The sequence below is a fragment of the Gastrolobium bilobum genome, unplaced genomic scaffold, assembly GCF_033153095.1.
Source record: "Gastrolobium bilobum isolate Gb01-03AN ecotype WA unplaced genomic scaffold, APGP_CSIRO_Gbil_v1 utg762, whole genome shotgun sequence".
NCBI classification, from domain to species: domain Eukaryota; kingdom Viridiplantae; phylum Streptophyta; class Magnoliopsida; order Fabales; family Fabaceae; genus Gastrolobium; species Gastrolobium bilobum.
In genome coordinates, this window is record NW_026899802.1 from 929,125 (window position 1) to 950,124 (window position 21,000).

A 21,000-nucleotide genomic window follows, 5' to 3' on the forward strand; every position below is an offset into this window, starting at 1 on the left:
AATTAAAGGTTACACAGATTCAGATTGGGCTGGAGATAAAACTATCAGACAGTCAACTTCTGGATATTTTACTTTTGTTGAAGGCAATCTAGTTACTTGGAAGAGTAAGAAGCATAAAGTTGTGGTTAGATCGAGTGCAGAAGCAAAGTTTAGAGGAATGTCAAATGGAGTGTGTGAATTGTTGTGGATTAAGAGCATCCTACAAGACTTAGGAATCTGCTATAATCAGCCTATGGAGTTACATTGTGATAATAAAGTTGCTATTAAAATTGCCCATAATCCAGTTCAACATGATAGAACAAGACATGTAGAAGTGGATAAGCACTTTATCAAGGAAAAGCTAGATCAAAAATTATTCAATTTCCCTACATCAAATCTGAATATCAGTTAGCCGATATCTTGACAAAAGCTATACCAGGAAAAGTGTTTGAAGAAGCAATTAGCAAGTTGGGCATGGTTGATATCTATGCATCAACTTGAGGGGGAGTGTTGAAATGGGATAATATTTGTTGAGCTGTACAATTTTTGAAATTTTTATCATTGATTACAGTTACATAATCATAGGAGATTTGTATTAAATAGATTAATTTTCTTATTTGCATAATCATAGGAGATTGGCATAATCATAGGACATTTGTATTAAATAGAAGTAGTAACAGGTTATTTCATTTTCTTATTTATAGCTGATTGACAGTTAATTTGTAATGGACCTAGAGTCATTATTTATGTATATAATTACCCCAGTAGAGGAAGAATAAACATGCATAAATATTCATAAGATGACACCATTGTTTTGACAATCATCCCGACATGACCACTATCACTATCGTCGCCGCCGTCGTTGTACCACAAGTGTCGACGTCACCACCACTACCATTACCGTCACCACCAGCACCATTATTGTAGCCACTGACATTGTCGTCACCACCACAACTATTGCCATTACTATGCCACCGCCGCCACCACCATCGTCACCAACCACCATTACCATCGTCGTAGCCACTGTCGTCACCATTATCACCACCACTGCCGCCATCACCAACCACCACCACCATTGTCGCAGCCACTACCGTTACCACCATCATACCACAACTACCACCTCCATGTTGTCACCATCATTGCCATCACTACCACCGCCGCCGCCATTATCACCACCATAGTCGCCGCAGCCATTGCCGTCACTACCACCATCATGCCACCGCCACACCACCACAGCCATCGTCGCCGCCGCCACCACCATCTCACCATATGGAAAGAAAAGTGATGATATGAAAAAAGTTTATGCTTAATTGGAATTTTTTATTATATTATTTGTTGTGTTATCAAACACATTTTTCATTTTCGGAATAGAAATATAACATGTTATCAAACACATTTTTTTCTCATAAACTGTTCCAAGATACAGAAGTAGAAAAAAATGATTTCTTTTTAGAAACAGTGCTAGGGAACAAAATGATTGTCATGCATATCGAAAAAATTCCAAAAAATTTTTTGAAACCATTTTTGTATGAACATCGTGGTAGAAAGATTACTACAGTGTGCCTAGATTTCAAATTGCCCAACTTTAACCATAGTAGTGGTCAAAAATTCTTGGTCGATAGAGAATCAAAGTGAATTTACTGATTTTAAGGCCGATTGAACAAACCCAAGAGCAGGAACGAGAAGATGCTAATGTATATTGGGTGAGGCTAGTACAGATATATGAAGAGCGGCTGCTTAGTAAGATATCAAATTACATCAAATTAGTGATTGAGAAAATTATATTAGATATTTTTTATTAATATCATTGAATTTCTTTGTTATTTTTTATTGGCTCTTGTAATTTTGAATGTTTGTTAAAAATTTGTATGATTTTTTAAAATCTTATAAATCTATGTTGTCCTTTCAAATCTTATAAATTATATTAAAATCCTTTAAAATTCAATCTTATAGAATATTGATTGCAAAAAAAATCTTTTAAATTTTTTTTTAAAGTCACTAAAATTCTAGATAGTCTTTTAAAATGTATACAAAAATTTATCTAAAAATAATATTTTAAATCTTAATCCAATACACACGTCTAATTTTTTTTCACACAACATATATTAAAACAAGGCATGAGAAAATTCATTCTCAGCATAATCTCTCATGAACAGATACCCGTAGAATTTATGAACAAAGGATTTGTTAGTTTACTATAATTTAAGGTGTTTGGTACGCGGTTTTTTCTCGAATTTTTTAGAAATTGAATTTTTTTAAATTTTAAATTTTTGGATATTATCGTAAACTGAATGTAAAAATTATATTTTTAAAAATTGAGATTTTTGGATAAAAAAAAATTTCTCCTCTACCGAACGCCCTTTAAATGTAGTGAATGTCCAGTTAGTGGGGTTGGACATGTGTTCGATTCCTGCTGAATGCATTCTTGGGGAGGGGCTGAACCTTTAGCCATCACTGATCCCCCGCACTCCGGATTAGTCCCATAGCCGGCTCAAAGAGTCGAAGCTTGTGGGGATACCGAAGAGAGCCAACTCGCCTCAAAGAAGTAATTAGGGTTGGGTAACTCCAAAAAAGAAAAAAAGAAATTGATTGATATAGATGACGAGAAATGTGAAATAAACAGCACAGCACGTATACAGCATAGCATTTTCATGTGACGATATGACACATATGGTAAGTTTCTTTTTTCCCTTTTCCTAAGAGGAGGTAGGTGACTGTTTTATAGTATCCTTAACTCATCTGGTGATTTTTTTTTACTGTTTATAAGAAAGCATTAAAAAAGAAAGAAGACGGTTCAAATTGTGATATCCTCTATTATATTAATGGGTTTTATAAACGTCTTCTTAATTACATATTTTTTATATTTTCATGAGAATGAATTTTCTCATACCTTGTTTTAATTTTATGTTGTGTGAATTTTTTTAATTATTATTTATTACATTCACAGTAAAATATTAATGATGAAACTCATAAATAAGAAAATAGTATTTAACATTTTAATTATTGGTATATGAATAAAAATTCGCCTACATAAAACTTGCTAAGTTTGTGCACCGGATTTATTTTTTCTTCAAAAAAAGTGTGTTAAGTTGGTTGAATATGAAAATTTTAAACAATGTCACTTTTAAATCTGTTCCTTTATTATTATGATTATTATTATTATTATTATTATTATTATTATTATTATTATTTATTTCAAACATTTTATTTCTATTTTATCTCTACTTTTTTTCTTGATTAATCTGATATTTTACCATATTAAACATAGTATTATTTTCCTAATAATGATTCTCTTTCTATAAATTAATTGTTTTCATATCAGAACTCATTCATTCAAATTAAGTCTTTTTACATCAAGATTTTTTGTAAATGCACGCAGAGTGAACCAATTAATTAATTATTAAAATTTAAAACTCTCTCATTAAAATTCTCCAGCTTTTTATTTTAGCAAAGCACTATTTTATGAGTTTAACTTTTCTGTAGTTGCTATAAAAAAATTTGTCTGCTACTCTCACAAAAAAATAGTGGGTCTCCCAAAAAAGAAATGGATCCTATGCAATAAAATTTGTTAAAAAATATTTGCCTCTATATTTTGGAGAATAATTATATATGACACATAAAAATTTCTACAGCAACTCATAAATATTTTTCACATACTTAATTTGCTTTTTCCCCCTACATTCACAAAAGACAAATGGTATAACATGTCCTCCCAGACTCGGTTCATGTAAATAACGTTGTTTAACCACTATGAAGATCGGGAAGCATTACAGCAAATAATAAGTTATTCTTCTTAAAAAAAGTATTCATTTTTAATATATAAATTATTGTTGAGTTATGTATTATTATTAAATGTTTTTTCTTTCGTTTCTTTATAATTATAACTTATAGGCACTAATAAGGGATAAGGATATATGAAGTTGCGAAGAATCAAACTTACGGAATAAAAGCAGGCCATTATTATGGAATAAAGTTATTTTGAGTCAACTCAAACTGACATTGTTTTAGATTATAAGATTAAAAAATTATAATGACAAAGACTAATATAACCCTGCAATATATTATAATTACAAAAATATTTTAATTTCCGTGCCAAAACAACGTCATTTTAAATTAACTTGAGATAACTTTATCTTTTTTTGGAGAAATTCTTTACCCTTATTAAGTATATAGAAAAAGTTTTAGATACTCTTGAGTAATTAATTTTTTAATTTTTAAATATATAATTTTTCTAAAAGAATCTTCTTAAATATACTTGAATATTAAAATAATTATGGAACATATCAATTTTTTTAACGACGTAACACTATATAATTAAAGGGTTTTGCATCTATCATTTAATATGATCACAATAACTTTTTTACACACCTAACATTTTGTGGGACCCACAATTTTTGAAACAAAAAAAAAAAAACTTCGGCACGCAAAACAAATTTCTATAACATAACATAATCATTTTTCCCACAACTTTACTCTTATAAAACCCATAATTAAATAATAAAGCAAAATATATATATATATATAGGGTGAGGATCATTTTACACCAGTGTAAGTTACACTCTCAATCTTGTCCGCTGATCCCACTTATATCTAAGGGCTCAAATTTTTTAGTAATGTGAGCCATTAGATACAAGTGGATCAATGGTCAAGATTGAGTGTAAGACTTGTAACTCTTACACCGGTGTAAGAATATCCTGCCCCATATATATATATATATATATATATATATATATATATATATATATATAAGGTAGGATCCTTTGAAACCAGTGTCAAATTTGAAATTTGACACCTCATTTGAGAGCCATTGGATCAAAAAAGATCAATGGTGTCACATGCTTACAAATCAGAGCCATTAATTTTTTTTGATCCAATGGCTCTCAGATGAGGTGTCAAATTTCAAATTTGACATTAATGTCAAAGGATCCTACCTATATATATATATATATATATATATATATATATATATATATAGATTAGTTTGTTTTACTTTAAACTATCTTCTAATCAAAACTATATAATTTGTCGCAACTCGAAATCTTTCAGCTTTGATTTTATTTTATTTTTCCTAAATATCAATCTACCCCAAGCATGTAATTATGGCATTTAAACCCATCATTTAATTATGCATTATTACGCTTTTTAAAGAATCTGATAAGAATATAAATAATTAAATACTAATTAATAGAGAGGCAATGCTGTTTTAGTGATATACACACTAAAAATAAAGGAGATCTTCTCACGCTAAAAAGTAATTAAACACAATCTTGCACAAGGATTGGCACTGAAAGTAAAATTTATAGTTATTAAGATCTTAATTTTATGTGGAGTGAGGAGTAAAGCTAGTAAATTAAGATCCGAATAAAAGAAAGTAAAAGAAGGGAGAATCATGGAATTTGATTGAGTTTAATATTCCTTCCTCGCTTGTGAAAGAAAAAGAAAAGGATAAAAGAGGAGAAAGAGCGTTAGCCACGGTGGTGGAGCCAGGAGTGAGGAAACAGAGAGGGGTCCACGATCTTGATACAGTGAAGACTCTGAGCACAAAAATCGAGGCCTGAACGCACTTCAAAACAAACAAACAAACGTAGAAAGCTGATAACTCTTACTGCGTTTTTTTTTTTTTTTTTTCCCGGGAAAATTAACAGCCTCTTTCATTGTAATCTCAGATTTTCTTTCAAGATCGTGGTCTTGGAAGCATGGACAATTCATCGACACACCAGAATGTACCTCCAATCTCCATGTCTCCACCACCTGAAAATCCGGCAGTTCTCCGCCACGTGGAACGCATGATCAACTACAACCACTTCAAATCTCCTTCCAGAACAATCTACTCCGACAGGTTCATTCCCAGTAGATCTGCCTCAAAATTCGCTCTCTTCGATATTTCCACTCCCGCCGGTGGTTCTCCGGCCGAGGAGAGTTCAAGCGCCTACGCCACACTCTTGCGCACCGCCTTGTTCGGACCCGATGTCGCCGGAGTCGCGACTCCGCTTACGCCGGAGAAGAAGGACTCGCCAGCGATGACTCTTCCGAACCGGAATATTTTTCGGTACAAGATGGAGACTCGGCAGTCTATGCACTCGCTTTTGCCGTTTATGTGCGACGATGCGTTGCCTGGCGTCAATCACAGCCCGGTCAAGGCTCCGAGGAAGGTTCCTCGATCGCCTTATAAGGTGGATTTAGTTTATTTCAATTTATTTTTATTTTTGTCTTTCTATCTTTGAATGCTGTGGTTGTGATTTAGGTTTTTGAGGCTTATGGAGATTTTGAATGTGTGGTAGGTTCTGGATGCACCTGCATTGCAGGACGATTTTTATCTGAATCTTGTGGATTGGTCTTCGCACAATGTGTTGGCTGTTGGACTGGGCAACTGTGTTTATTTGTGGAATGCTTGTAGCAGCAAGGTGATTTTTAGGATATGATTTGTGGATAATAATGCATGTGCTCAATTTCGGAAATTCCAATTTTATGTGTTTGTGAGCTAGCTGGTTTTCGGTTATGGAAATTGAAAGTGTTAAGAGTTATATAAAATCATTAATGGAAATTGAGTTATTTACATGCCACCAGAGTCATTTAGTTAAATAATTAATTCAGTATTGAGTTATTTACATGCCAATGGGCTGAGGGTGAGGGTGCGTGTTAGAGTTATATAAAATGTGGCCTCACCTTCCTTCCATTTTGATATGCTGCTTTCAGGTTACTAAATTATGTGACTTGGGGATCGAAGACAGCGTTTGTTCAGTTGGCTGGGCTCAACGTGGTACACACCTTGCAGTTGGAACTCGCAATGGTAAAGTTCAGGTAAGAGTTTATGTGCTGATGACATCTCAGGCACGTTTTCCCGTTCATATCCTTGGGTTTCCAAAGAAGTGTATTTGATGGGTACTCAGGAGCAATTGGAGGGCGCCATTCTTTTTGATTATTTGTTTTTATTTTCTTCCCCTTAGTTATTCTTTTGTGGTTTACTTTGCCCCCATATTGTACTACTCTTCTATTTCTCATATAAGCACAATATGAGGGTAACATGTGATAGCCTGTAACTGGACAAGCGCTATGACCATTTAGCATTATAGATCAGCAACTTTTACTAATCCTGAAACCCCAATTTATTTGGGTAAAAACTCCATCTGCAAAGAAGAAGAAAGAAAATCGGTAAAAAGAAGGGAGCATTGGGGTAAAATGTAAAGATGACGATGCAATCCTCCATTTAGGTTGGAGAGAAAAATGATAGCAAGGAATTAATAAGAACTTGCTACAGTAGATGGGAAACAATGGAAGATAGCTGCAAAGGGCGGTTAATTATTTGCTAGATGTGCTGTAGGTGACCTAAACCTTACCGGGGGGCAGGGAGATTCCTGGGCGGACTCTTTGCTTTAAGAAGGGAACGAGTATCGAACTGCAAACTGTTAAAGTTTATTCATTTAAATTATACAAAATGGAATGAAAATGATTTCAATAGTCATTAAGGAATGCAATAAAATGGAAAAGATTCTGACGATCTTTTCTCTGATAAGATAGTTCACCTTAGAAAAACAATAAAAGTATAGATACGTTCATTTGGAATTAGGTAGATTAATTATTAAAGATTTTCTGTCCAATTTTAACATTTTAACCAATATTTTAATTATTTTTTTTCTTTTTATTGATGTTGTATAAAATTGGAAGTTTAGAAATTTCAGTAATATCTTTTTTGTTCCCAATCTTTTCACTCACTTTTGGAGATGGGGAACACATTACTCCCTTTGCTTCCTTTTCATGAAGCATATACACTCAGATACATTCTAAATATATTTCAACATATACTTGGCATATTTGCTTATTTCTTAATACATTTTGTGATGTTTTCATGTTTGGGTATGTAATTATGTATATTGATATAATATAATTTTTTAATATATATGTTTATGCCATGTCATATCGTTATATTTTAGATCTTGTTGTGTTTCTGTCTCCATGTTGTGTCGTGTCTCGTGTCTGTTGACTATATCCATGTTTGATATCACTTTTTTCTTCCTTGATCATAAAAGTTATGTTACTATAGACTCAGTTTCCATGGTGAAACCTATTCTTGGCAACATAGCCACCATTGAATTTTATAATATTCACATATTTATAATTTTAAATTGTTTGAATGATGCATATGTTGCCATGTATAGGGTTCCCCATGAACTCAAGTCTATTTCAACACTGCTTTGATCATAATACATCCAAACCAGGGATAGGATGGGTCTTTTTCCTTATTTTGTCGCATCCTTAATATTTATGTTTATGCCACGTTGTATCCTTGTATTTTAGATCTTGTCTTGTTGCTGTCTGTATGTCGCGTAGTATCACGTGTCTTGTTGTTTTTATCTATGCTTGATATCAATGTTTCCTTCTTTGATCACGAGTTATGTTACTATAGACTCGGTTTACATGGTAAATCCTATGCATGGCAACATATTCACTATTGAAACAATTTAAAATTATAAACATGTGATTATTATACAATTTTATGGTGGATATATTGTCAAGTGTAGAGTTTACCATGGAAATCAAATCTATTGTAACATAACTCTTATGATCAAGGAATAAATATGTAATATCAAGCATAGATATAGACATCAGACACAAGGCACTACATATGGAGACAACAACACAACAAGATCTAAAATACAAGGATATGACATGGCATATATATATATTAAGTATGCAACAAAAAGTAAAAATTATAAATAACCCACCTCCTAAAAGTTAGGCTGATAAAGGGATCAAATGGGTCCTTTTCCATATTTTGTCGCATCCTTAATATTTAAGTTTATGCCATGTTGTATCCTTGTATTTTAGATCTTGTCGTGTAGTGGTCTTCATGTTGTGTCATGTCACGTGTCGTTGTCTTTATCTATGCTTAATATCACTGTTTCCTTCCTTGATCATGAGTCATGTTATTGTAGACTCGATTTCCATGATGAACCCTATACATGTTAACATATTCACCATTCAAACAATTTAAAATTATAAACATGTGAATATTATAAAATTCTATGGTGGGTATATTGTCAGGTGTAGTGTTTAACATGAAAACCGAGTCTATTGAAACATAACTCTTATGATCAAGGAAAGAGATATGAAGCATAGATATAGACAAAAACACAAGACACTACACATGGAGACAACAATAACACAAGATCTAAAATCCAAAGATATGACATGGCATATATATATATATATATATATATATATATTAGGAACATACCCTAATTACCTCTGTGAGGCGAGTAGGCTCGCTCTGGTATCCTCACAAGTTTCGACCCTTTGGGCCGGCTATGAGACTAATCCAAAGGGCGGGGCGGGTCATGGATACAGATTTTAAGCCCCTCCCTCATAAAGGTGGCATGTGGGGATCGAACTGAGGTCCTTTACTTTCCACTGCTCGGCTCCTATACATCAACTGAGTTACCACCATTTGGTTATATATATATATATATATATATATATATATATATATTAAGTATGCAACAAAAAGTAAAAACCATATATAACCCACTCCTAAAAGTCAGGCTGATAAAGGGGGAGAGCCTCCACTATAAATGAGGGTTATGACTCTGACACCCGTCCGACAGGGGACTCACGCTCCTGCGTAACCCCATTGGTTAAAAAGAGCAGTCCATACTTTGATACCAATTGATGTGGACAAGAACCCCCCCTTGAAAGCCAGACTGATAAGAGGGGAGAGACTCCACTATGAATGGGAGTTCTGTGAATGTGGGACTCATGCTTGTGTTAGTAAATAATTTAATAAATGGTTCAATTAACTTTTTGGTTCTATCTTATTCATTCTTAAAAACTTTAAGTATGATATTGGGTCTTAGCAACTCTGACTCCAGTTTTGGTATCTTGCATTAGTTTGATAGTTATCTATTGGTATAGTCCATAGGCATGTCATACAATAGACTTCTGATACAGAAAACTTAATTTGCGTGCTTGATTGAATCTTAACATCAGATCCATATATCATACCCATTTTCCCTCGAGTGTGTAAAAGTAGGCGGCAAAAACTTATTTCTGAGGTAAATTGGGGCAGAATAGATATAGGCTACTCAGTTTTCCTTTAAAGTTAGATAGCCAGTGCATCACTTTTACCTTAAACATTTTCCTTGAGACTGACTTCCCTAGAAAAAATTGGTGCCAGGCTGACCTCTGCTTAACTGTCTTGTGGAAACAAGATATGTCTTTTTCTTTTCCCATTGCATCCCTGGAACTTGTTAAGTTTGCTTTATTCTTTCTTTCATGAACCTTTAGATTCTTGTTTCTAAGCAAAAAGTTAACCCGTGCTTGGCTCTAACTATTATCCATGTAGATTTGGGATGCATCTCGATGCAAGAAGATAAGATCTATGGAGGGTCATCGTTTACGTGTAGGGGCCTTGGCCTGGAGTTCATCTCTTTTGTCTTCTGGCGGTCGGGATAAGAATATTTATCAACGAGATATACGTGCACAGGAAGATTTTGTCAGTAAACTGTCGGGGCACAAATCAGAGGTCATACTTCTTTTTATTTCTTTTTATCTCCTCACGCTTCATCTGGTCAAACCAATATACTGTACATGATATTCAGCATTGTGATTTTGATTTTTTATTTTCGTTTTTGGTTCTTCAAAGGTGTGTGGACTGAAGTGGTCATATGATAACCGTGAGTTAGCATCAGGAGGAAATGACAACAGAGTATGCAATTGCAAACTTGTTAATTTTTCTGAACTATCCAACTTCACTATTATTCTTTACTTCTCCTGCATTGGTACTTATAATTTATTTCATATGTTTGCAGTTGTTCGTTTGGAATCAACACTCAACCCAGCCTGTCCTGAAGTACTGTGAGCATACAGCAGCTGTTAAAGCTATTGCATGGTCTCCTCATCTTCATGGACTTCTTGCATCGGGAGGAGGAACCGCAGACCGATGCATTCGTTTCTGGAATACAACCACAAACTCGCACTTAAGCTGTATGGACACTGGAAGTCAGGTAAAAGTACTTGTCCTTAACCTGTTTATTCTTTTGTATTAAATTCACTACATTTTAGTATTTGCTCTAATACGTGGCTGGTTATTTGTTGACACTACAAAGTTGTAGACCAGTTGCTAGAAAATGCATGTTCCCTTTTCTTGAAGGGCACTTTCGTTAACTCATTTTGATAGAACAAGGGTAGTAATTGACAATTTAATTATTTGGAAAAAGAAGATACATGAAGATAACACTCACAAAGAAAGACACTAGCTCTAGGGAAAGCCCTTTGCAATGACATCACTCTCACTCAATAGAAGATAGCTAAATGATTGACTGCCTGTTCTCGTTACTGAGTTGCCCCTGTAATGGCCCTTATCATAATTGCCCTCTGTAACGGCTCCTATCAGAATCTGCCATTATTAGGTTGATTGGCCTAATTACCTCTTCTGGACTTTTTTTCTCCTTGATAATCTATCCATCCCCCACTTTAGCCTCTTTTCCCCCTTGACATTCAAATCATCCCTATCAATTTAAAGCATGAAAGAACAACAAACTGCTGAACCAAAATCTAAGATATGGAATACACTGTTAGAAAAAGATAGAGGTTCAAGAAAGGATTAGAAAAGGGCATGATATAGCAGCATTGAACCTCAAGACGGACATGACTCTCTGTTAGTGCAATCATCACAGATCTTGTCGAAGGAAGCTTTGAAACTATATCATAGGCCAACTCTACTTAAAGGTTAAGCTATTAGATGAAGGAAGGCTAATGAATGACTTTACAGCATACCAAAATTGTGGGACCTTACCTTGTGGAGCAACGCTTGATTATTGTTGTTGTTATTATTATAATTTTTGGGGCAGAGAGGGGTGATGAAAATGTGTAATGGAAAATTGGCCCCCCACCCAGGTTCAGAATTGACTTGAGCTTCCCTTCTTAGATGGAGGCAGACCTACTTACAATCCAATTCATGTGGTGCAATGAAAACCATTATTTGCTTCATCATTGTATACTATCATTGTATAGAAAGTGAGACATTACAAGGAAAATAGCTTTAGTGCAGTGTTTCTTCACTATTACAAGGTTGTCCAAAATTGCCTAAATAAAACTAAAATGTCAATTGTAGTTAGTGACCATTCATAACTGCAAAAGTTAAATTCTTTTAAATAAAACGGTGTTCAACCTTTAAATATGGCAGGTTTGCAATCTTGTCTGGTCCAAAAATGTCAATGAGCTGGTAAGCACACATGGCTACTCCCAGAACCAGATAATTGTTTGGAGATACCCAACCATGTCAAAGGTACACTATCTTCTGTGATTAAGTGTATCACTTATTTTGACTTAATTTGAATTTTACAATTTTTTTTTTTTTTTTGGGGCCCTTTGATGCAGTTGGCCACTCTTACGGGCCATACCTATAGGGTTCTTTATCTTGCCATCTCTCCAGATGGACAGGTATTTTAATTCTCCTTTTACTGTTCCTCTCTCTATATTACTGAGTATCTATGATTAAGAATTTTTATTATTATTATTATTATTATTATTATTATTATATATGCTATGTTTCTGGTTGTGATGAGTTCTAGTGTTTCAGACTATTGTAACTGGAGCTGGAGATGAAACGCTAAGGTTCTGGAATGTATTCCCTTCCCCCAAATCACAGGTAAATTATTCATTAAAAGATGGAGAGAAAAAATTGTGCTATCTGGAGCCGTGTTCGCATATTTACATTTGTTAACATATTAGTTTTAGTCATACTTGGAAATGTGTCTCTATTTCCTTAAAAATGACTGGAGATTAGGAGATACATTACATTCACTTTAATATAGTTTTATAAAAGGCCTTTTGTCTCATTTCCTTTGCTTTTCTTGTCTTTTTTCTTTGAGAAAGACTTCTAATTTTCAATTACTTTGCATTTGTGAAAATGACAGGTGTACCATTCCTTTATTTATTTATTTTATACTAGTGCCATGACATAGACCGATTATGTGACTATATATTACTTGCGCATATCATTTTCCTAACATATCTCATATACGTGAGATTAACCAATTGCCACACTGATTTAAACAATGTTATAACTACACATACAACCACAAAATAATAAATTTCATGCCAATCCCTTTTAAATTCATCAGATATATCATTGGTCAAATATGCTTGATAGATGGTTAATCAACGAGCTACCCTTACCTATCTTAGTAAAGTGGTTTAAGTGATTAAATGTGTTTGATAGTTGGTTAATCCCATGCATGTGAAATATGCTAGGCAAATGTTATGTGCAAATAACATTGTTCAGTGTGTAAGGATATAGTGTATATAGTAGTTACTATGATCTTCTGGTTTGTCATTGTTTATATGTTAATAATTATTAAACGGATTTGATCATTGATGCAGAATACTGACAGTCAAATCGGAGCTTCATCCCTTGGAAGAACAATTATTAGGTGATTGATTGGCATTTCACTTCAATCACGTGGCATATTTCAAATTTTAGGTTGTTGTGCAGAAAGAAATTTCAGAAGAGGGAACAACATGATGGTAAAACTTTATATGTGAAATTCACCATCACTGTGATATGCTTTACCAATTGGAGAGCCTTGCAGGGAGCTATAAAAGTTATAATATGGCTGCCTATGATAGACACACATGGGATTCATTTTATTCTGTCTTAGATTTCTAAATGTATTGATGGAGTTGTACCCCCCCCCCCCCCCCCCCCCCCCGCGCGCGCCTCCTTTCTCTTTTTTGGTTCTTTTCAATGTTGCTCTCCTGCATTATATATTTAAGATGAGACCACAGAGAAAACACCATTAGCAAGCTTGAAACAGCCGTTGTATATAACTATTCTTTTTAGGAGTGGTGTCATATCTTTTTATTTCCCCTTAGCGCTGTTACTTTTGATTGTTTATAGAAGTTACTTGGAAATCATGGTGTGAATTCTATGCTCTCGAGTTATGGTCTATTACCCAACGCGAGCATGCATATAAGTAGAAAATTAGCTTATACATTATATGGAAATTTGCTTATTCATAAATCATTGAATTTATGAATATTTATAGAATTACTAGTCCTGTTGATTGTATATTCTGTTTGAATAAATTTTTGTTGTCTTATTTTTTTAAACAGGCTAAATCAGACTTTTATTTTTTGTAAATAAGTCAGGCCACAGGCCGATAACTATATTCATAACAGGTAATAGGTTTGGTCAGACTAACACATTTAAACACAGGCTTGGCCTTTTAAGATTAAAGCTCGACTCGGCTCGGTCCGTTAACACACTTAGATACTGTTGTAAATATTAGGTCGTTTATTATTATTAGTATTTATTGTATTGGGCCAAGCCCATTAGGTCAAGAATTAGGTTTTTTAGTCTCTATAAATAGAGACCTCTTTGTATCAGATTAATACACAATTCAATAATATTTCAAATACCCTTTTCTTTCATGTTGGTATCAGAGCTCTCGATCCTGAGGGCTTTGCTTCCGCGCATATTGTCTTTAGAACAAGAACCTTTTATTCTTTTTGTCTCTCGCTGCCATCAGCCGCCACTGGATTTTTTCCAGGGACCTCTTGGACCGAGAAGATCTCTGTTATACTGGATCTCTGTTACTGTTCATCGTCTCCATTATTCTTCATCACAAGACAGCATCTGTTCATCACGATTGGACCTTTTCCCGGTGGTTTTTCAACTCCGAACAGACCCAGAAAGAACCGCGCTCACCGGACGACGTTGCTCCAGAAATTTCAGACCGGACGGCCACCGCACGCGCCCACACGCGCCGCCCCTTCAACCGCGAGTGAAGCCCACGCGCAGCCAATCTCACCGGCATGTGGCGGCGAGTGAGACCATTTTTTCGGATTGGACCACCGCGATCTTGATCGTCCCTTCATCCTCTTTCTGGATCTGTGCTCCTCTCTTTGATCAGACATCGTTTGGTATTTATTTGTGATTTTTTGGCTTCTTGGAGCTTTTCTTTAACCATTTTCTGTGCAGTATGGCCTTTTCTCAAAGGAGTTGTTTTTCAAAATTTTATGATGGTATCTCTTCTAGACCTAAGAGAGATGATCGATGGTGTTCTTATTGTAAAAGAACAGGTCATATCAAGGATTTATGCTTTCGCCTTTATGGAAAGCAAACTGTCTTAGAAAAGATGGCAATGATGCGTGGTCAAGCGCATTTTACTTCTTCTGAAATAACCCCTGCACCTAATGAGACCCAATCTGCATTTCGTCCAGATGAGTTGGAACGACTCCGAACCATTCTTGATTATCTGAGTAAGCCATCTGATACTAGTGCTTTGGCTATGACTGGTATGAGCTCCAAAACTCATTCTTTCATATCTTCATGTAATGATTTTAAACATTCTTGGGTTGTTGATTCTGGTGCTATTGATCATATGGCTTGTTGTGCTGACTCCTTTATTTCTTATCATCCTACCATTGGAACTCATACAATATCCATAGCTGATGGCTCACATACATCAGTTGCGGGTTCTGGTGACATAAACTTACAACAGTCCTTACATCTTAAGGATGTTCTTCATGTTCCTAAACTCTCCACGAATCTCCTTTCTATTCACAAAATTACAAAAGATTTGAATTGTACTATAACCTTCTTCCCTACCTATTGTGTTTTTCAGGATCTCGCCACAGGGAAGACGATTGGTTGTGCTAAAGAGCAAGGTGGGCTGTACTATCTGGTGTCACAATCTCCCGCAAATAAAGTAACAGATCATACCTTCATGTCTCATGGTCAATCAACTGCTGATTCTTTAATTTGGCTGCATCATAAGCGTTTGGGTCATCCTCCATTTAGTTTACTCAAATCTTTATTTCCGTCATTGTTTTTGTCTAAGTCTGTTGAGTCTTTTCATTGTGATGTTTGTGAATTTGCTAAGCATCATCGTGTGTCTTTTCCTTCTAGTATTACTAAGAGTGTTGAACCTTTTGATCTTATTCATTCTGATGTTTGGGGTCCTTCTAAGGTCCCTCATTCTTCTGGAAATAAATGGTTTGTTTCTTTTATTGATGATTGCACTCGTGTAACTTGGGTCTACTTAATGCGTGAAAAGTCTGAGGTACCACAACTGTTCTTTCAATTTTATAAAATGATTGAGACTCAATTTTGTAAAAAAATCAAAAGACTAATGACAGATAATGGTACTGAATATGTCAATAACTCTTTTTCCCAATTTATACAAAATCAAGGTATGATTCATGAACTTACTTCTGTAGACACCCCTCAACAAAATGGGGTTGCTGAAAGGAAAAATCGTCACCTTCTTGAAGTTGCTCGTGCCTGTTTCAAACACATGTACCCAAATGCTATTGGGGAGATGCCATTCTTATTACAGCGTTCTTGATCAATCGTCTACCCACTCGGGTTCTCGATCATGTAAGTCCTATTCACTCCATGACTTTTTTTTTTCCTTCTGTTCCAACTTTGCAAAGTGTTCCTCCTCGAGTGTTTGGGTGTGTTGTCTTTGTTCATATTCATAAACAGCATCGCAGTAAGTTGGATCCCAAGGCTCTTAAATGTGTCTTCCTTGGATATGCTCCTGATAAGAAGGGCTACAAGTGCTATCGCCCTGGAAGTCGAAATTTTTTTGTTTCTATGGATGTTACATTTCAGGAATCTGAGTCGTTTTTCCAAGGTCCTCATCTTCAGGGGGAGAATAATTCACCAGAAGAGTCATCACCTTCCTTCTTTGAATCTTCAGTGTCTACTCCTTCACCTGTGTCAGTGTCTCTTCCTCTTGTTCCTGTTCCTAATGTGTCCATGTCTGATCCTCCTGTGACTGATCCTCCTATGACTGATACATCAAGTACACTAGAGATACGGAAGATTGTAACACCTGAATCGTCTGAACAGCCCACATTGCCTCAACAACAACCTCAATCGTCTGAACCACTGGTAAGTCCTGAATCTCATATTTTTGATCATGATGTTACTACTTCTGATGACTTACCCATTACTACTGCTTCTGATGATTTACCCATTGCTTTAAGAAAAGGAAAAAGATCTTGTTCCAAGAAAACTTGTTCTTCCTGTCCCTCTTGTACTCAATACCCTATCTCCCATTTTGTTTCCTCTGCTAATCTCTCTGTGCAGCACAAAAGCTTTGTTTCAGCACTAGATTCTACTTCAATCCCAAAATTAGTACATGAAGCTTTGAAAGATGGGAATTGGGCTCAAGCCATGCAAGAGGAGATGAATGCGTTGGAGAAAAATAAAACATGGGAGGTTATTGATAGACCCAACGGAAAGAAAGCAGTAGAGTGCAGATGAGTTTATGCCCTGAAATATAATTCTGATGGCACTCTTGAGAGATACAAGGCTCGATTAGTCGCCAAAGGTTACACTCAAACCTATGGCATTGATTATGAAGAAACCTTTGCTCCAGTTGCAAAGATGAATACAGTGAGAATCTTGTTGTCCCCTGTTGCCCATTACAATTGGGATATAAATCAATTTGATGTGAAAAATGCTTTCCTCACTGGTGAGTTAGAAGAAGAAGTCTACATGGAAATCCTATCTGGTTTTGATTCTGTGAAGGGGGAAAATAAAGTTTGTCGATTAAAAAAGGCCTTGTATGGATTGAAACAGTCACCTCGTGCTTGGTTTGGAAGGTTTACTAAGGTTATGATGACCTTAGGATATAGACAGAGTCAAAGAGATCACACTTTTTTCTTCAAGCACTCCCAAAATGGGAAGCTTACTGTGCTCCTTGTATATGTTGATGATATTATTATCACAGGTGATGATTATATGGAGAGACAGATTCTGCAGACACGACTTGCCTCTGAGTTCGAAGTCAAAGACCTTGGGAAACTGAGATATTTCTTAGGGATAAAAGTAGCTCATTCAAGCAAAGGAATTTTTATCAGTCAGAGGAAATATGTTTTGGATCTTCTCAAAGAAGCAGGGAAGCTCGGGTGTAAACCCTCTAATACTCCTATTGAGCAGAATCACAAGATAGGCTTTGAAGAGGAGAGTCCTCCAGTTGATAAAGGACAATATCAACGGCTAGTTGGAAAATTGATATATCTGGCTCATACTAGGCCAGACCTAGCTTATGCTGTTAGTATTGTCAGTCAGTTTATGCACGATCCAAAGGAGAAACACATGCATGCAGTAGAGAGAATTCTTCAGTATCTTAAAGCTACTCCTGGTAAAGGATTGTTATTCCGACGTGATGGTAATCTCTCTTTAGAAGTCTACACTGATGCTGATTATGCTGGATCCGTGACTGACCGTCGTTCTACCACTGGTTATTGCATGTTTATTTGCGGTAACTTGGTGACATAAAGAAGTAAGAAACAAGATGTGGTTGTCAGATCAAGTGCAGAAGCTGAATTTCGAGCTATGGCTCAAGGCATTTGTGAGTTACTGTGGCTGAAAATTGTACTTGATGATTTCAAAATAAAATGTGAGGGACCTATGAAGCTGCTATGTGATAATAAGTCCGCTATTTGTATAGCTCATAATCCAGTTCAACATGATCGGACTAAACATATCGAGGTCGACCGCCATTTCATCAAAGAGAAACTTGATAGCGGGTTGATTACCACTCCATACATTCCCACTTGGCGTCAATTAGCTGATCTATTGACAAAGGGACTTCCTTCAGACAGATTTCGAGAACTTACTAGCAAGCTGGGAATGATAAATATATATTCTTCAGCTTCAGGGGGAGTGTTGTAAATATTAGGTCGTTTATTATTATTAGTATTTGTTGTATTGGGCCAAGCCCATTAGGTCAAGAATTAGGTTTTTTAGTCTCTATAAATTGAGACCTCTTTGTATCAGATTAATACACAATTCAATAATATTTCAAATACACTTTTCTTTCAAGTGATACTACACCAAAATCATTGGTTATTATCATTAATGAGAAAATGATTAAAATTAATAATAAATATATGAAAAATATTAGTCTCATATGATAGTAGATAATAAATCTCTTACACATTCAAAAAACTGTGGAGTCCATTTTAATAAATTTTTTCTCTTTTTCTATACAGTGAGACCCCATATAAGTTTCTGAGTGCAACATGAGATATTTTATCTCCTATTGCATAAGAAAATATAATCTCTCTCTCTCTCTATATATATATATATATATATATATATATATATATATATATGAGGTAGGATCCTTTGACACTGGTGTCAAATTTCAAATTTGACACCTCATCTGAGAGCCATTAGATCAAAAAAGATCAATGGTGTCACATGCTTATAAATCAGAGTCGTTGATCTTTTTTGATCTAATGGCTCTCAGATGAAGTGTCGGTGTCAAAAGATCCTACCAATATATATATATGAAGATGGTTATATTGACAAAAATATTTTTTTTTCACAAACTACACTGTGATAATCGTGTTCTTAGCCGGGAAAATTTGTTCGATACTTGGATAATATTGTCGAAGACTTAATCATTGGTTATTACATTTGGAAAAAAAATTGATTTAATTATTATATTTATTCTATTTATCATTAAAACACCCTTTATTTGAACTACTATTATTTTTAGTTACAGAAAAATATTTCTGCAGTTACTGCAGATAAGTTATCTGTATTTACTCTCAAAATGACGTCGTTTTATGACTGAAATATTAAAAATTATAATTATAAAGACTATAATAACTCTAAAATAAATTAAAATACTATGATTTTCGTCTTAAAATAATATCGTATTGAACTTACTGCAGATAACTTATCTGCAAGGATACAAAACAAATCTTTTTACTTATTACAAATAAATTTGGCAAAAGTCGAATCCACCACGTCAATTTGTCAATCCGTCAAATTCAGCCCGCTAATCCAACATAACCTGTAGTTTTGTTGCAAAATTGCAATGTCAACGACTATTTTCAATGGTTAATCATTACAACTTAGATTGAACTGAACAAAATAAAAAGACAAATATTTCCATACAAAATACTATCATTAAAGCAATTGTGTAATAAATTATTTGTAAAAATTTACACACCAACATAAACTTCTCATTTAATCCCACGAATCATTAAATAATATGTTGATCCCAATATAATTTCTTTATTTTTTTAATATTAAAAAAAATTGGGGGAAAATTATTTTATTTTTTAGGCGGATTGACCCTTTAACCGCCTCAAACTCGATGAATTAATATTTATTTTGCCAACTCTAACTACAAGTGACACCATTCACAAGTGACATCATATTATATAATCATATTTAGAAACACATTTAAAAAAAATAAAAGTTTGATTTTATGTATTTTAAACAAACTTGCAAGCCGGCCTACTTAATTTAAAGCATGTAATTGGGTTAGACTAACAAATAATTGGTCCAAACCTGACCCAGTTCAAATTAATCTAATTTGCCCGCACGAGTGAACTGGATTAGCTCAAATTGACACCTTAAATGTTCGATGCAGCAATTCAGTCATTGTGTTCCAGAATCTTGTAACATACCATAAGACTACTTTGGAATTTTCCGGAACTATAAGAACCCTGCAATGCAAGGTACGATAATTTGTACATTAACTAGAGATTCCGTTGATTTGGGCTTTCTTTGCTTACCCAAAAGAAAAGGTGTACTAAATGCCCTTATCAGCATTCCAACACCATCACAATTTCTTCCAATCCATTGGTTTAGAGTCTGTTTGGATAGATTTTCAAAAAAAATGTTTTTTATGCTTTACTTATTTTAGAAGTATTTTTTTTTTTTGTAAATAGAAGTATTTTTTTTAAATAAAAAGCTAATACTATTTAGATTTTTTAAAAAAAATTAATTTTTGATTTCTAATTTTTAAAAAAAGCCAAAAAATTTAACTTCCAAAAAAAGTAAATTTTGAATTTTTTTTATAACTTCTGCTTTTTTTAAAACAAGCATTTAATTTGAGAAATACTTTTTTTTCTGAAAAAAAACAACTTTTAAAGAAAAGAAAAACTCATCCAAACAACACTTAATCTATTTCCAGAAGAAGTCAGAGCCTTAACACAACCTTTTAATCAAATCCAAAATCCAAAGTTGATATATATAGTCTG

The 21,000-nt window shown here is 34.5% G+C and overlaps 1 protein-coding gene across 3 annotated transcripts; it reads left to right on the forward strand.

Moving 5' to 3' along the window:
- Positions 1 to 5,457: 5,457 nt before the first annotated feature.
- LOC133293633 (B-type cell cycle switch protein ccs52A) lies at positions 5,458 to 13,907 on the forward strand. Of its 3 annotated transcripts, XM_061492221.1 has the most exons (11): positions 5,458 to 5,563; positions 5,646 to 6,152; positions 6,261 to 6,383; positions 6,676 to 6,780; positions 10,319 to 10,498; positions 10,619 to 10,681; positions 10,785 to 10,979; positions 12,161 to 12,262; positions 12,355 to 12,417; positions 12,557 to 12,625; positions 13,360 to 13,907. In XM_061492221.1, exons 2-11 carry the CDS (start codon positions 5,676 to 5,678, stop codon positions 13,411 to 13,413), a joined length of 1,431 nt encoding a protein of 476 aa, XP_061348205.1. In that variant the 5' UTR covers positions 5,458 to 5,563; positions 5,646 to 5,675; the 3' UTR covers positions 13,414 to 13,907. The 3 variants fall into 3 exon arrangements, 2 of the variants coding, with proteins under 2 accessions (XP_061348205.1, XP_061348206.1); XM_061492222.1 differs by lacking the exon at positions 5,458 to 5,563 and having other exon boundaries at positions 5,577 to 6,152; positions 12,161 to 12,199; XR_009749083.1 differs by lacking the exons at positions 5,458 to 5,563; positions 12,355 to 12,417 and having other exon boundaries at positions 5,577 to 6,152; positions 12,549 to 12,625.
- The last annotated feature ends 7,093 nt before the right edge of the window (positions 13,908 to 21,000 follow it).

Excerpts from the sequence above, each read along its gene's own strand:
- LOC133293633 (XM_061492221.1), top strand. The coding sequence starts at position 5,676 with ATGGACAATTCATCGACACACCAGAATGTACCTCCAATCTCCATGTCT. Across the intron at positions 6,153-6,260 it reads TTCCTCGATCGCCTTATAAG|GTTCTGGATGCACCTGCATT; the intron begins GTGGATTTAGTT and ends AATGTGTGGTAG. Across the intron at positions 6,781-10,318 it reads CTCGCAATGGTAAAGTTCAG|ATTTGGGATGCATCTCGATG; the intron begins GTAAGAGTTTAT and ends TTATCCATGTAG.